This window comes from Panicum virgatum, chromosome 4K (genome assembly GCF_016808335.1).
Source record: "Panicum virgatum strain AP13 chromosome 4K, P.virgatum_v5, whole genome shotgun sequence".
Taxonomy (NCBI): Eukaryota; Viridiplantae; Streptophyta; class Magnoliopsida; order Poales; family Poaceae; genus Panicum; species Panicum virgatum.
Window position 1 is genome coordinate 14,867,443 of NC_053139.1, and position 16,616 is coordinate 14,884,058.

Genomic DNA, 16,616 nt, shown 5'->3' on the forward strand with positions numbered 1-16,616 from the left:
ACTTGGCGTTGGAGCAGAGTCACAGCAGTGGCGGAGGACAAAATAAAATTAAGGTATGGCAGGCTCGATAGATCAAAAATCCTCAAATCTGTATGTAGTCCAGCACGGCCAATTCACCAAAGCATATATAAGAAAGCAAGTGCAAATAATTTTGGATCAAATTGGTATCTAAAAAATTGCAAGTTTCCTCTCCCTGCATATCAATCTTCATTTTGTACACAGCACCCCTTTAGGTTTAACCTAATGTCCTGAATTCTTAATCGCTACCCAACTCACTCCATTGCTACAGGTTCTCTTGGACAACTGAACCTAGATGCATGGTTGGTCGTCCACACTGGCGACCGGCTATTGCGACGCTGCGCTTGAGTGCGGCTTGCCTGCTGCTTGCGCTCATTGCAATTCGCGTCACGTGGGAGTCCTCGTTTTGGTTGCGACGATTCGCGTCGCGGGCTGATTCAGGATGCAAGAGTGGGAGGGGCAGAGCCGAAGAAGTGGCTAGGTGGGTCAGTGAGGCCATGGCGCGTCTTCTTCCTTGCATTTGTGTTGTCGTTGAGGTCGGAAGTGCATTAATCAGGGTGACAGGAAAGAGTTTAGGAGTTGTTTGGATTCAGGGGCTAGATTTTAGACCATGTCACGTCAAAGAGAATCTCAGTATTTAGAAGTATTAAATACTAATTGCAGAACCTCGGGGTTAAACTGCGAAACGAATTTAATGAGGTATACTAATCCATAATTAGCGAATTGTTACAGTAGCATCACTGTAGTAAATCGTGAATTAATTAGACTCATTAAATTCGTCTCACGAATTAGCACCTATTTGTCAAAAAAAATTATAAAAAAATATTATTTTATACTTTTAAATAGTAAGATTCTTTTTAATGAGACATGGGTTAAAAAAAGCTGTCAGAACCAAACAGGGTCTTACAGATATTTGTGTGCCAAACCTTGCTATACTAGGGCCTCCGGCTCCGCCCCCGAGGCACAGTAACTTATAACTTATAAGTATGATTTCTGTTATTAATATAAATCAATAGAAAATGGTTAGGTGTTTTTGTTGACTAAATTGTAAATCGATACAATAATGTTTCCAGAATCAAAATAGATATATTTTCAAAGTATTTCTAGACGCAAAATGACTGGTCCAACATGTTTACCTGGTAGCCACGTGTGCTAAATCAGATCTGACGACCAACGTGTCAAGAATGCAGATCAAATATGTCAACATGGGGTCCGCTGGATAGGTGGGACTCGGCCGTCCACGTGTAGAGTGCGTGCCTAGCCGGCCGATGTGGCTAACATGTGTTACTGCGCGTCCTATTAGGTGGGTTCCAGAGGTCCCGTGCGGTGGGTACATGTGTTAATGCGCGTCCTATTAGGTGGGTTCCAGAGATCCCGTGCAGTGGGTACAATAGGTAATCATGCTCCCACGTGTTGCTTGCCCGGTCCTGCGTGTCCACATCGTGGCCACATTTCATGGTGGAGCCCGATGATAATAAGGCCTGTGCCTGTTTCAAAGTTAGGCCCTAAATAAAATTGTTGTAAATCTCGCTTAGGTGGATCCAACTTGATCTGGCGCAGGAAGAGAAATATAGGTCCACATTAAAAACATTTGTTCCAATATAGAAAAATTCTGCTGTAGCACGGGTTCGAACACGGGCCAAGGGCAGTTGGGCGGTTGTTATCAATTACTGAGAATGAGAGATGACGACAAGTTGCGTTTGGTTGTTTTATTTGTTTTTACAGGTTCTGATAGATGTTTATAGCTCTAATCTGAAAACAAGACGGTTTGTTGATTCCGAATAAAGAGGGCACTTAAGTTGCTCGGAACCATTCTGTCATAAAACTTTACAGTGCCATGAGCAAACTAGGCAGGCAAAATTCAGAGAAACTATTTTCAGCAGAGTCAGCCTGCCAAACACAGTAGCTGTTTTATATGACAGCTTCCTAATGCCAGACATTTCTATTTCAGGTTCAGTCTCAGGGCTGCGAGCCAAAAGCTTTGCCTTCTGCATTTGGCATTGTGAAACTAAACAGGGAATCGCCACCATAGACGCACCTTCTTTATCTGCGCTTGATTTCAGAACCCCAGATGTATATGGCAGCATCTGGCTCTGCTTCATGCACAGTCAGTGTGACTGCGGTCCACCGAAGATTGGCCTCATGAACTTGTCATCGAACTTCCTCCAGTAGATGTGGACCGTGTGGACAGGCCTCTCTAGCAGCATAGATATGCTTCTCTTGGCTTGCTCCAAGACGATACCACTGCCAGATGCGTCCTCATCAGTTGAGAAAAATGGCATGGTGAAGTCATCCTTTGGGGAGTTACTGCCAGTGCTATGGCCTCTGGACAGCGCCCTCGAGTGACGCGGGAGCATGGCAGTTATGAGAGGCCTAGTCAGGAAGCCAAATACCTGAAATCAAGGGGACATGCTGATGCTTTCTGAAGTCTTGACTATGAACTTATATATGAATTCATGTAGTGTTGGATTCAGTGGGATACGGACCAGAGTGGTGAAAAATACTACAATGATTGTGCTGGTGATGATGGTGGCATGAACTGGATCTGATGTTACCCCTGAAAACGTGAACTGCAACAATGCAAGTTTGACAAATCAATCATTCCAAGGAATTATACATGATGTAATTACATAGAAGAAAAGTGGCACCTGATTATATGCTAGTGCAATCGAAACAGCGCCTCTCATGAGCCCAGCCCACCAAATGACAACCTTTGACATAATTAGTAAAGAATTTCAAGTGTCATTTAAATGATGGTCTAATAGAGAATGTTGAGATATGCATTTCAGTCTAAAACTACTGAAGGAATGAAAAATTTAAAATTGTTGGTGTAGATGCTACCTGGTGCTTGAACGTGATTGGCGTTCTCTCAGAACTTCCACTCATGTTATTTGACAAAATGGATATAGGGAAAACAAATGCAGCCCGTCCAAGTAACACAAACAGGATGATGATACCAAAGATACTGATGGATGTCTTAAAACTGAAAACAATTACAAAACCATGTCACTGAGATATGATTTTAGATAACTTAATACAAAATAATAAATAGAAGCTACTTCAGGACAGCAGAAGATACGGAAAAGCCAGAGACATGTGATCTGTGTTGCTCACCTTGCCTTTGATGTCTTCCACTTATCAATGTCAAGGGCATCCATACCAACATAAAGAAAGATGAATGTCTCAGCGATGAATGATAATGTTGCAAATATATGCCTGCATTTCCAGCCATCACCCAATAAATATTACATAACAACTTAAGCTTTCCTAGTAACTGGAAATATTGACCTCAAATAATGTTACCAATTTCTGATAAATTTAGAAGCAGTGTATTCTCACTTTGTTGTGATTCTTGAGTTCGCTGTCACATTGTGCCATGCATAATGGGACATGACAATGCCGCAAAAGAACACAGTCAAAATCCCACTCAGGTCTAGCAACTGTCAAGTCGGATGCATACATCAGCTTCAGATAAATCGTGGAAGAAATTATTGTGGTGCTAGTAGTATTAATTGGATAATCTTACCTCTGCCAGCATATATGATAAATAAGCCATGAGAGCCATCAGCGCTACCTCTCGGTCAGTTGAATGCCTGAAAATTAAGGGAAGAATTTCAAAGATAAAGAACAGAAGGTGAACACAAACCGAGTCTATTTCTAAGAACTTACTCACCTACCCAAATACAGAGCTTTGAGAATATAAGCAGTCGATAGACCGATCTGATAAATTACGGTATAAGTTAAGGGTGTCAAAAGAAATGGAATGTTTAATTCTTAAAATTAAAATTCTATGCGACTACTGAATACAGAGAACAATTCAGATATGGAAGAAAACGTGTCCTCACTGAGATTCCAAGGATAGTGCTGGTTGCGAACAGATAGAGAAAATCAGATATGACTTTTAGCACAACCCCGCCTTTGAGCTGACTGATATTGAGATTCTTTATAGCATTGAAAAGAACAACTGCTGTTGCATCATTGACGACTCCTTCTCCAAACACCAGGCTGTACAACCTTGGTGTCTCATCTTGGTTTATGACCTGTGTTTGGGCTCCATATATGAAAAACAGATGGAAGAAGCTGAACAAGTACTAGGAAGATGTGGCAATTCAGAATGCGGCATGTAGCAGACCTGCAATGTGCACACGGTATCTGTTGAAGAGAATATGGCTCCCAAAGCTGCAATTGTCAATGGGTTCAGTACTAATTACAAGCGAGGACGAGGAAAGTTAGAAACAATACAAATAAGGGAAGGCAAACCTAGATAATCTGATGCGTCAAGTTCTCCAAATCCAACTTTCGGGAAGAGCCAGTAGCAGCCTGATAACAATAAGTACAATTTATTCGATGGGGCCGAAAATTTTTAGTAGCCATATGCTCTGAACGAAAATGTGACCTATATGCAGAAGAAGCTTGAGAATCGCCAAACCTACCTGCGGAAACTATTGCAACCGAAATGAAAACACCGAATACCCCGAAAGACATGATGGTCATGAAGTTGTGGAAGAACTGCTTCTTCTTGACCTGAAACCTGTGCAGACAGAAACCATGTCCACATCACCAGATTTGTCAGAAAGTTCAGACCCTCAATCAGGCAACCATTATGATGCCGCAGCAGCAGAAACACGCATACCCGGCATTGAAGATTATGGGTGGAAGCACGTAGATGAAGAAGAGCTGCTCATCGAACCTCAGGATGTGCGATTGCTTCCCTTTGGTGAGCAGAAATATGATCGCTCCAATGAGGCACCCCTGCCAAAAAAAAGGAGTAAAATCATGCAAGTAATAGTAACTACAGAATAGTTGTTGACCAAAAAATAAAAGACTGAATTAATAGTACTGAGTGATGAATTGGTCGGGCGTACGATGATGAGCGCGGTGATGGACTCGTTGACCCACTTGTTCTCCTCGAGGAGGTGGCCGGCGACGAGGCACAGGCACAGCACCGCCGTGAACACGCAGATGGACACCACCGTGGTGCTGCTCCCCGCCGTCCCGCCCACCGCCGCCAGCGCCTCCCCCCACGCCGCCGCCGACATCGATTCTATCTCCCTGCGTCTCGGCCATGCCCTCTGCTCGCCTCCCTGCTTTTGCTGCCGCCGCGTGACGGAGGATTTTGGCGCGTAGCGGGGGGCGGCCTCGGAAACGGCGGTGCACGTCACGGCGGCACGCGGGGGCGCGTCGAGGGGCCGTGCCTGCGTGGTGCTGGATCCCAGGAGACACGTGTGTGCGAGGAATCCTGCCGCCGCTGATGTGTTGGTACACCCTCCCGGGCCCGCATGTTTGGGCCGTCAAAAATTTTTGGGCTCCAAAAAGTTTAAAGCGGATTTTGGTTGTTTATTTTTTTTAGTTCATCTTTTGCTTTTCACAAGTTTCATGCCGTTTAGCCTCCCGTACTCTTCGAGAGGCAGATTTGAACACCATTTATAGTAGAATGTATTGTAAAAAAATAGAGTTATCGATAAGTATATAGTTTTCTTATAACAATTGTAAAGTTTCAATGGATACTTTCAAATAATTTTATCTTAAAATTTTTTCTAGCAGTTGATCATATTTATAAAATTAAATTAAATTAGTATTCGGTTCCAGTTTTTGGTATTTAATTTTGAGCTCTTTTATAATGATTGTAAAGTACCAAAGGTACTTTCAGGTACTTATTCCCTTGAATTTTTTTCTGACCGTTGATCTACGGAAATTAAATTAAATTAAATTAGTACTTGGTCCCACTATTTTCGGTACTTGGTCCCACATTTTGGAAGTACCAGGTACTTTATCCTAGGTACTTCTGGATACTTCCTACTTTCGGCACCATAGGATTTAATCAGATAGACGGCTCCTATTTTTTTCAATCATTATAAAATTTCTCTTTAGTTCTACATTTTTGTACCACCGGGTACTTTAGTCTAGGTACTTTCTACCTTGATCACCATTCGATTCTATCAAATGTACGGCTCTTATTTTTTTCAATCATTCAAAAAAATTCTCCTAAAAGTTACATGCATCCTGTCTAAGCCATTAGGTATTTATAATTGGATCTCAGCGGACATATATTCCACTTGCTAGATCTGAAGGTATATATTCCAGTTGCTAGATCTGAAGGTTTGATGAAGGGGGTGTTAGGCCTATATTTTCCTGTGAAAGAAAATATTTTCTTATAACATTTAAACCTCTTTTTAGAGGTGCCATCTTTTTTTTTTGGTTGTGGCCTTTCCTCAATTTGTTTCTGGATGTGGTTTTCAAGAGTTTGATTCTTGCATTGAGAGCATGGGACTATTTGGTGTTCCGGCTCTTTGGATAATTGATTTTTGATACAAGCACAATATGTCTTCCTAGTGAAAAACCTAGAACATTATGTCTCAGAAGAATCCATAGAAATTAAGCCCCCCGTGGGATAGATTATTGTGTTGCTCTAGGACAATCCACAACGTGGGTGAAGACCGATGCATCGGTTCATCATCCCATTGCACAGGTCGGTTGACAATATCACTCGAGCAAGTCATTTTGTAGTTAATATTTTTAATAAAAAATAACCGGCGTCTATATTCAATCGGTTGATACATATAATTAAAAAATACATGAGTTCTCAAACTCAACTTCAAATGCGGATTAAAAAAATGGCAGCCGTGCCGCATCGGAGGGCGCACCCGGTGGCCGAGGCGGTGGTGTACACCCAGGGGCGGATCCCGAGGGGGGATCAAGCCCCCCTACCTCCCTAAGATAAATGGATACCCCCTAAGCCCCCATCCATTTTTTGGATGAAAGAATGAAGAGAAATGGATACCCCCTAAGCCCCATCCATTTTTTGGATGAAAGAATGAAGAGAAAGGGTTGAGGAAGAAGAAGAACAAATGGGAGATGAGCCCCCTCTACGTGTGCGCGCTAGATTCACCACTGTGTACACCTCAAGCTGCACTAGCACACGACGCCAACCCTACTAGGGCTTCCGCGTAAAAAAAACCCTGCTAGGGCTTGGCGATGGTGGCCCTACAACAACCGTGCATGCAATAACTTGTCGCCGGCGCACATGAAGCAGGTCTCACTGCCTTAGATCCGTAGTGGGAGGAGGTAGATCTGGCTGCGGCTGCATCAGATATGTCCCCGCCAACGCGCTGGAGCAGGCCAGCTCGGGCAGTCCCACCTGCATGCAGAAAAATTGGTACGAGATAGAAGAAAGAAACGAATTGCCTCACCGCCACCGTCCTTGCCACTGCACGTGCTTTCGACAGTCAGGTCTGGTGGCAGCGCGGCCATGGAGAGGATGGGTGGGTCTTGGAAGGCACCAACAGAGATGCTAGCTGTCAATGTCGAAAAATCTATTCATCGCATATGCGATGCGAGTAGAGCTCGCCACGTCGCACATGCACTGTGCATCTTCCCCGGTGAGCTCCGGCGGCCGGACTTCAGGAGGGTCGAGCTGCCGGGGGGCCGATGGTCACCGGAGGCCTTAGAAGAGGGGCATGGGAAGAGATGATAGATGGCGGGGGCGGGTTGCGGGTGGCGGCAGCCGGGGCGCCCCCGGCCGGCTTGACATCCGGTGGGCTACGGATCGGGGGCAGGGAAGCTCAGATAAGAGGTGATTAGCGGTGGAGGACGGCGTCGGAGGCTACGCCAGAGCTGAGGTAGGCGGAGGAAGGCAGGGGTGCTCGGTTGCTGCGATTGGATGAATTCCAATCGTTGGCAGCAACGAATAGATGCCCCCGCCAGTGTTGCCAGGGAAGGAAGGCGATGCGGGCATCGATGTTGATTTAATAAAAAGTATTTCATGCCGGTTGAGTGACATGGCCGTGGGGGGGAGGAAACGAATGTGGAAGTAGGTGGTTGTGACAAATTGGTCCCACATGCACTTGGCGCGTAACGATGCTGACCTTGCATGATGTGATCAAGTGTTTTCAGCATCAGCGTGAAGTGGCACAGAAAAAAAAACTCGACTTGATTACTGGCTTTTGTTTAGCAACCCCTTTCTTCTCTCCCTCCCAAGAAATTAAAGCTAGTTGGAGCACCGTGTAGTTGTTTGAGGAAAAGAAAAGAAATAAGTCGAATAGCTCCCAGCCCCGGCACAAAAGATTATGTACTCCATCTATTCTAAATTATAAGTCATTCCAAGAATCTTGGAGAGTCAAAGTTTTTCAAATTTGACCAAATTTATACGATAAAATAATAACATTTATGATATCAATTAAGTATCATTAGATTTTTTGTTAGCTATATTTTCATATATAGTGCACCTATTTGATGTCATAAATCTTTATATTTTTCTCTATAATTTTGGTCAAACTTTAAGATGGTTTGACTCTTCAAAATTCTTGAAATGACTTATAATTTAGAATGGAGGGAGTAGAACCAGTTGATGAACCCACATGTAGCCTTTTGACTATGGAGATGAAAAATACTTGTCTTCCGGCCTTCCGGTTGTATTCTACCGTTTGTTGTATGGATCGGAGATGGGTGGCTCAGTGGTTGAGAAGCAGATATACATACAGGTCGTCCATTCTAGAAAACTGGACCACCGCCTCGTCTATTATTTTTGAGTGGAAGACCTCAGCAAAAGCACTAGTTGACTGGAACGCAAGACGTAGGCAATAGCAATAGCAATAGCAATAGCAATAGTAGTAGTAGTATTTGAGTTTCAGATGCTCAGAATGGCTCTTTTCTTTTGAGGGATGGAATTCAGATGGCTACAGCAGCAACAGCTACCAACGACACCAAGCATGCGGCGCTCTGCCCGTGAAGACATTCAATGTCAAAGAAGCCTCCTTCAACTTCAATTGGCACCAAGCGCCCTTTTAATCCTTACCGTCCCACGTCAGGTACTGCTGTGCATGGCAGGCCATTTCTCTTTTTTTTTTGAAAAATAAACCCGGTAGAGATTGCTGGATTTCTATTAACTTCTATTTTTTTAGTTCATAGTATTTGCTATGTACTTTGATATATAATATATATCTAGATGAATATCAAAATCTATAAATATGAGTTCTCCAGGTGAAAACCTGCTTCCGATTCGTCGAACGGGCAGCGACGGCGCCATGTACGTTGTGCTCTTCTTGAAAATGTTGCTTTGGAGATCCATATTTATAATTTTGGTGGCTGTGAGGGTCAATCTGCGCGCCTTCCACCCACAATAGGCCTAGTTTAGTCAGTTAGCTCATCTTTTGTTGCGGTGCTTACCGTTAGATTCGGAACAAATATGATTTTGTATATTTTCTTAAAAATGCAAAGTGGACGTTCTAGCATGAATTTCTGCAATTATTTGTTTGGATTCTACATATTGATCAAGCTTTTTAACGGAATATTCACACTATGTAGAATATCCTGACTCTGAATAGTTACATGCAAGTCTATATAGCATAGAAAAGCAGCTTGTCCACGACGGGTACATGCGGGGTGAAACAAATCCTCATTTAATTGGATTTTTCCATTCGAGAAGGATTGTACAAGGTCGGCAGTACCCCCTGTGCATACTCTACCAGTATGAAAAGTTCTTACTGTTAGTTCATATAAATAAGCCATTTCTTGATCTTTGACTCCCCCCCCCCCAAGTCACTACGAGCGCTCTCAATCAGTGCAATGGGATGCATCTATTTATCTATCTCTTGACACGAAATGGGAGCATAGCGGGTTTGAAAAAGGATCTTAAAGTGTTTAGGGTTGGGCCAGGAGGGCCTCGTACCCCTTCCTTTTTTTTTTCTCCATCGGAGTTATTTCCCAAGAACTTGCCATGGTAAGGAGGAGTAGGGGGTAGAAGCACACTTGAAGAGCGTAGTACAACTGAAAGTTATATGCTACGTTCGGGAAGGATGAACTTCCAAAATAGCTAGATTTGCAACCACTCTGTGTGGGGTTTATGCTCAGTTTTTTCTAATTAATTAACGGAGGTGTTGTGCGGTTTGGTCTTGTTTTCCTTAACTTCTTCTTAAATGATGATACGGCAGTGCTCTTAGCTTTTATTTTGAAAAAAGAAAAGTTGAAACGATCTAAATTTTTAATCGGAGGGGGTACTTTGCGAGTGCTTGTTTCACGCTCGTTTACCCAACGCGTCACACAACCTTATGCGTTTTGTCATTTCGCTCCTTTTTCTTTCTTTCCCTCTATGAAAATGAAATCAAGCACTAATAATGCACATGAGTAGGAGTTAAGTTTATACAAGCAGCCAGCCAGCCATCATGATCGCACGGAGCACCCATGCGTGGCGTCTTTCCCCTGCGCGGCTTCGTGCTCGAATCTCCTTCATCGCGTTAGCGTCAAGAACGGGGAGTGAGCTCCGCATCTTGCAAATGGCAGGAAGGAACCCCTCCGCCTGAGCGTGACTCGCTGCTCGACAAGCTGCTTTAACAACCCGGTCCCGGCTCCTGAAACGGCAGTGCTGGAATTCCATTAGTGGCCGTCACGTTCCCCGGCCACCTGCTTCCTTCCAGGCCATTCTCTTCTAGTAGTCTTCTTCTCCCTCCTCCCTCCTGCAGCCCCCTGGCCACCTCCATTCCTGCGCTCCCGACCAGACACGGACAGGCCTTCTCTTTTTGGATCCTTTGCGCCCTTCTCTCTCTCTCTCTCTGCGATTCATTCGCGGCAGCTCGTCAGAGCGAAATCCACCGCCGCTGCTCTCGGCGCGATGTCGTCGGCCGCCGTGAGCGCAGCCTCTTCTTGCCCCGCCAAGCCCGAGGAGGAGGTGGAGCAGCCGCGGCTTCCGCCGCAGGGGAGGGAGGGGTGCAGCTCCGCCGCCGCCGCGGTGGACCGGAAGCTCAGAGAGGCGTCGCTGTGCGCCAGCACCGCCACCGAGGAGGAGACGGAGGAGGACGACGACGACGAGGAGGCGGCGGCGGAGGCCAAGGACGGCGTCGAGCTCGGCCCCAGGGTCAGCATCAGGGAGCAGCTCGACAAGGACAAGGTGAGCGCGAGGACGAAACGCCTCGATTGCTCAGCAGCTGCAGCTCGCGTCTTGATCCTTACCTGCAGTTTCCTAATCCGCTCCTGCTCAGCTTTAGTAGTTTCTTACTCCATTTGAGGCCAATGCTTAATTACCTTTTTTGGCAGCAGTGAATGCTTTAGCAGTTACCATTTCTCCTCCTCTTGATTCCTCTGTTTCTGGTCGCTGCTGCTCAATTACCGTTCTTATTAACCGCTCGCTAAGCTGCTGCTGCTGCTGTTTTTGTTTTCGTTGCTGACGGGCAGGACGACGAGAGCCTGAGGCGATGGAAGGAGCAGCTCCTGGGCAGCGTGGATTTGAGCTCCGTCGGAGGTAAAAACAGTAGCAGCTTTTCAGCCCCAAGCTGTCGATTCAAACCACTTTTTTTGTCTGCTCGTTTGTGTTTGTTGCGTGAAGCGTCATCATCCGTAGACCGCCGTAGCGCACAGGATGCACGTCAGTTCGCGACTTGAATTTGCACCGTGCCGTGCGTGAGTACGCGCCCGTTGGCTTCTGGCGGCCCTCATCTGTCTCTGTGTTTCTTGTATCACGACCCTTGACCTTCGTTCTCACCAGTATCCACTTTTTTCCTAAAAAGTTTAGGAAAGGAAACAAGACGAGTCCTAGCAGCCGGGGAACAAACAAGACGAGTCCTAGCAGCCAGGAAAGGTTGCACAAATGCCACCGGTCGGCACTTTGCTGCGGCATCTTTCTTGCATGCATCCATGGCCTGCTGCCTAGGTATCTCATGCTGTGCTTTAGTTTATCTCTATGATGCTCCTACTCCGTTGGTGTAGTGGTCAATGGCAGTGTCCTCAAAAGCTGTGAAGGACAATGATACAGTGTCTCCCCCAACCGTGGAGGACGAGAGCACGCAGCATAATTGATCATACAGTGTGTCTTTCTCCTAACAGAGCACTTCTCATATCCACCCTCAGAAGTCAGAAACTGTTCATGATTCCATCCTGCCTGAACTTGCAAACATTTGGGCAAATTCCCGTTCCAAATTGACCTCATGGTTTGGCACCAACCAAACTGCAGAGACGCTGGAGCCGGACGTGAAGATCACGGGCCTGTCCATCCTGTCCCCCGGCCGGCCGGACATGGTGCTGCCGCTGCCGCCGGAGCCCAAGAGCAAGGAGCCCTGGTTCACGCTCAAGGAGGGCAGCGCATACAGGCTCAAGTTCACCTTCGCCGTCGCCGGCAACATCGTCTCCGGCCTCCGCTACACCAACACCGTCTGGAAGACCGGCATCAGGGGTAACTGCACACCCTCCTGCTAGTCCTCTAGGCGCTGCATTTTTTCCCACCATGGATGCACCATGGATTGTTGGGTTTGTTGACATGTTCTAATGAAATTGCTTCTTGCACAGTGGACAGCACCAAGGAGATGCTGGGCACCTTCAGCCCCCAGACCGAGCCCTACACCTACCTGACGCCCGAGGAGACCACCCCGTCGGGGATCTTTGCCCGGGGATCATACTCTGCAAGAACAAAAGTAAACAACCTTCCTGCAACATTGTTCACTTCAGCTGCATGATTCGGATGTCAATGAACCATAATTTTTTCTTTTTTCTACTTCAGTTTCTCGACGACGATCGCAAGTGCTACCTGGAGATGAACTACACCTTTGACATCCGACGGGATTGGCCGTCAAGCTGATGAGCAGCGTGCTTTTTCAATCCCTGACTGATTGATCTGCTTTTATTGGGGGTACAAGCTTTGGTTCTCGTCTTCTCGAGGTCCCAAGCTGTTGCCATGGCTTAATAACTTGATGACAAACTCTGATGTGTGTTCGATTACAGCTCTGCTAGTCAGCTGGTAGCTTCTGTTCGGTTCTTTCAGTTCTGGGTAGTGCGCCTTGGATGTTTTGTCGCAGAAGCTGTACTGTTGTAGCCATTTTCTTCTAGAAACAGTTTGACGGTTTTCATACATCTCGAACTACAAGATAGGCCCTGGTTCATCCAATTAATTCACATCAAACTGAAATAGGAAAACAACTTTACTCACCATTATGGATTTTTCATCTTATGACCAAGAAGAAACAACTTTCTATTATTCTCCAACAGATGACAAAAAGGAATTTCAAGAAGATGGTTCACGTGCAGGACTTGGGCAACAAAGCAATGAACTTCAATTTTTAGACTGCATGTAACCAGATGCTAAAATTCTAGTATAATCTAGGACCTGTTTCAGACTTCAGATTATATGCAACAATACTAAGACAAGGTAATTGTTGATACTACGTTTGCTCTCTAGATATTAAATTTCGTTCACAACTGATCTGTTTGATGTTCATACAACAAAAGATAAACTTGTACGGGGTAACGCACAAAACCTAAACGTCTCCTGTAAAGACTACAAAACAGAGCGTCTTCATCAACAGCTACACAAGCCACTAGTCCTCACTGAACTCAAGCTCTTCATCAACAGCTTCTTTCTCCGCAACAAGCATAAGCATCTCCAGCCGCTTATCAAACAGAGCTGCACTCTCATCCCTCTCATCAAGCTCAGCTCCCTCTGCTTCTAGCCACTTCTCACGCAAATCATCAAGAATGTTGCCTTGGTCAGTATTTCCTGCACTCCCAGGTGCACTGGGACGAGTTGTCCGCAATGAGTCGTCTCCGGATGGTGGTGGGAGTGTCAAGAGCAAGGCCCGGAACTCCCGAGTGGCTGCGAACATCTCGAAGTTGCAGGCGATAATATCCAAGATGTACTCCCTTATTTTCATGACACCATATCTGTGTTCAGGAGCAAAATCTGACATTGAGTAACACACTAAATAATCTATGCACGACAACTAGCATCGAGAATAGTGTGCACACATACATGTCTGAAAGCATCAGCCAGCGGCACAATTCTGCCAGTGAAGCATGTTCAAGATGTGGCAACAGCATATCAGCTACGACCCGCTTAAGGGGAAACAACAAGTATCTTGATGCAACATCAAATAGTTCTTCAGCCTGCAATAGTTGTACTTGAATTTTGTTAACCAAAAAAGGGGGCAACTATATTGGCATTTATTACAATGAGAGGTAATAAACTCAATTTTTGTATATCTTACCTGATCAGGATCCAAATGCTCTAGCTTATCAGTATACCTAAAAGTAACACAGGATTAAGTAAGCTAGAAAATAGCAATAACAACAAAAATAGTGGTGAAGCATGCAAACTATAATCAGATCATACATGTATTCCAGCATCTTTTCAAATGCTTCTGCACTCAAGTCATGCTCCTCAAGAAGTAGAAGGTTCTGAGCTGCTTGAAATCCACAGTTACCTTCAAGAAAATCAACAGTTCGAGCTAGCCTGGCTCTGAAGTACTCTGACCTTGAGGCCAAAATCACCTGATGACAATGGAAAACCTTGTCACCTACTTTTATATAAAGATCAGCAAGATCCTCCTCCATGTTTTTGGGCATTTCATTTGATTCCTCGCTATCATAGCCTTCTTCTCTTGAGTTAGCTAGACAAGACTGCAGAATACGCTGCAATGCTGATGGAAGGCGATCTTCCTCAGGCAAGGACTGCGCTTGTAAAATGAATCGTTTCTGTGAATTGTCCAAATCTAATTCTCTCGCTGACTTGTACTCTGCATACTTCTGATGCGCAACTTCATTATCCAAAATCTTTTGCAACTCCTCACACTTGCAAACTTTGCACGCCCGCGCCAAATTTTCCATGTCGTCCACAGCTACCTCGAGTCTATCAGAATAGAAGAAATGGATGAGGCTGTATAAGGCACCATAATACAACTTTTGGTTAGAAAATCTCACTTCCTTCCTGTCTTTCCAGTCTGTCTTGAACTTCTTTTCAAAGAAAGGAGATCGAGCACAAAGGATGATGTGGTGAGCTTCAACAGGTTTACCATCCACGTAGAATGTAATATCAGGAGGGAAAAGGCAAGCACTTGATGGATCATCCTTTGGCCCAAATCCTGCATATTCAGTATATATGTTAACACATCTTCTATATGTAATAAAACAAAGTGAGCATTCAACATTTTGCACATTGTACTGCATGAAACAACTGAAGCAGGTATTACCTTTTACTGGCATTTTGCATATAGCTAGATGAATTGATTATGCATTATGCACTTCAATAGGCAAAGCACACATGATTCAGATTTTTTTTCTTCAGAAATCAGATAATCTCTACTCATAGTAATCTTAGATTGGCATTGACACATACATGAAATGGACAGCTAACAAGTCAAATTTAAAGTTACTAAGTACCCTTACAATTATTACAAGTGGAGTGGTGCCCAAATTGGAAATCCTATTTGAAGAACCCCCAAATCCCAAATTCTGAACTGCACCATAAATTCAAATCTTTCTACTTGTGATCAATATAGCCCAAGAACGAGCAAGCAAAGTCACTTCCAGACTTATCTCCACTATGCTGGATCCGTTATTTCAGAAAAAAATACACAACAATATATCAAATTAGCCTTCGCATACAGCAACATGAACTAATTGCACATGCTCCATTTCAGCAGGCAAGCATACTAATTAAAACCAAAGATGGTCTCCATTGACAATAATCTTAGTGGCATTGGCATAGAAACGAGATCAAGGCTTGCAATAAGAACCTCACAAAAATTTAATCCTTGCTATGATCCACGGAATAATGAGCCAATTACCAATACAATCAGTCCACTTGACATCAATATATTGCAAGGACAAGGAATCAATGAAACGTGAGCAAACAACACTCACCGGCGGCCGCGGCGAGGGCGGCAGCTTCGGCGCCGGCGCTCCCCTGGAGCATCTCGAGGAAGGCGGCGCGGTTGGCGGGGCAGGCGAGGAACGTCGCCCGGAGCGCGGCCGGCAGCGGCGCGAGCGGCGGCGGCCTGGCCTCGAACGACTTGAGCAGCCAGCGGAGGCGCAGGTTGAGCGCGGCGTAGTGGCAGCGGTCGCCGTCGAAGGTGCGCTCGGCGCAGACGGCGCCGGCCTCGAGCAGCATCCGCGCGGCCTCGGCGTGGCCCGCGAGGCAGGCGTAGTAGAGCGCGACGGAGTCCCAGCGGTCGCGCGCGTTGACATTGGCGCCGGCCTCGAGGAGGAGGGCGAGGCGGTCGCAGTCCCCCGCCCGCGCCGCCTCGAAGAGGTCGCCGCCGGGGACCTTCTTGAGGGGCACCGACGGCTGGAGGTCCTCCGGATCGAGTTCGACGTCGATGTCGAGGCCACGGAGCTCGACGTCAGGATCCGAGTCCATGGCTGTCGGAATTGGCGGCGCGGCGGCCGGCGGCGATGAGGGACGGTAGGGGAAGAGCCAGCGGAACCTGGTGCGCGCAAAATATCTGCGGACGGGACACGGGAGGGCCGGCGCCGGAGGACAGATTTCGAGTCCTTTACCATTGCCATCGTAAAGGATTGAAATGATATACGTATCATTGAAATTTTATAAAATTTTTCTATATTTTTTGTGTCAATTTTTTTCTATATTTTAAATTAAATTTTCTTTTACCTGTCCCATTAATTTGAGTAGCTACCAACTGACGCTAAAATGACTATTGCTCCTCTCGCATTCAGCTTCATTCTTCTCTGGTTCACCTCCATTCTCCACCGGTTGAAAGCAAATTATAATATCATAATATTTTGAAGAAAGAAACTTTAGTAGAGGGCCAAGCCAAATTGGACCAGATACCATCCAATCAGCCTACCTCTTGACACAAGTCGAAACCCTCTCCCTTATACCT

The 16,616-nt window shown here is 45.6% G+C and overlaps 3 protein-coding genes across 5 annotated transcripts; 1 reads left to right on the forward strand and 2 right to left on the reverse strand.

The window, feature by feature from the left end:
* Positions 1–1,766: 1,766 nt before the first annotated feature.
* On the reverse strand, positions 1,767–5,088 carry LOC120703279 (sodium/hydrogen exchanger 4-like). Of its 3 annotated transcripts, none has more exons than XM_039987303.1 (14): positions 4,884–5,088; positions 4,652–4,770; positions 4,452–4,549; positions 4,279–4,338; positions 4,151–4,197; positions 3,864–4,058; positions 3,692–3,738; positions 3,545–3,611; positions 3,358–3,458; positions 3,133–3,234; positions 2,860–3,001; positions 2,667–2,729; positions 2,505–2,588; positions 1,767–2,411 (listed from the first exon to the last, which is right to left on the reverse strand). In XM_039987303.1, the coding sequence occupies exons 1-14, from the start codon at positions 5,055–5,057 to the stop codon at positions 2,127–2,129; spliced, it is 1,584 nt and encodes a 527-aa protein (XP_039843237.1). In that variant the 5' UTR covers positions 5,058–5,088; the 3' UTR covers positions 1,767–2,126. The 3 variants fall into 3 exon arrangements, 2 of the variants coding, with proteins under 2 accessions (XP_039843237.1, XP_039843238.1); XR_005686858.1 differs by having other exon boundaries at positions 2,069–2,411; positions 2,505–2,575; XM_039987304.1 differs by lacking the exon at positions 2,505–2,588.
* Positions 5,089–10,181: 5,093 nt separating this feature from the next.
* LOC120703281 (rho GDP-dissociation inhibitor 1-like) lies at positions 10,182–12,930 on the forward strand. Its single transcript, XM_039987307.1, has 5 exons — positions 10,182–10,900; positions 11,185–11,251; positions 11,960–12,178; positions 12,292–12,416; positions 12,503–12,930. The coding sequence occupies exons 1-5, from the start codon at positions 10,625–10,627 to the stop codon at positions 12,578–12,580; spliced, it is 765 nt and encodes a 254-aa protein (XP_039843241.1). The 5' UTR covers positions 10,182–10,624; the 3' UTR covers positions 12,581–12,930.
* A 208-nt stretch (positions 12,931–13,138) lies between these two features.
* Positions 13,139–16,249, reverse strand: LOC120703280 (BTB/POZ domain-containing protein At2g04740-like). The gene is made up of 5 exons (XM_039987306.1): positions 15,637–16,249; positions 14,108–14,855; positions 13,983–14,019; positions 13,748–13,881; positions 13,139–13,659 (listed from the first exon to the last, which is right to left on the reverse strand). Exons 1-5 carry the CDS (start codon positions 16,130–16,132, stop codon positions 13,317–13,319), a joined length of 1,758 nt encoding a protein of 585 aa, XP_039843240.1. The 5' UTR covers positions 16,133–16,249; the 3' UTR covers positions 13,139–13,316.
* Between the last annotated feature and the right edge of the window lie 367 nt (positions 16,250–16,616).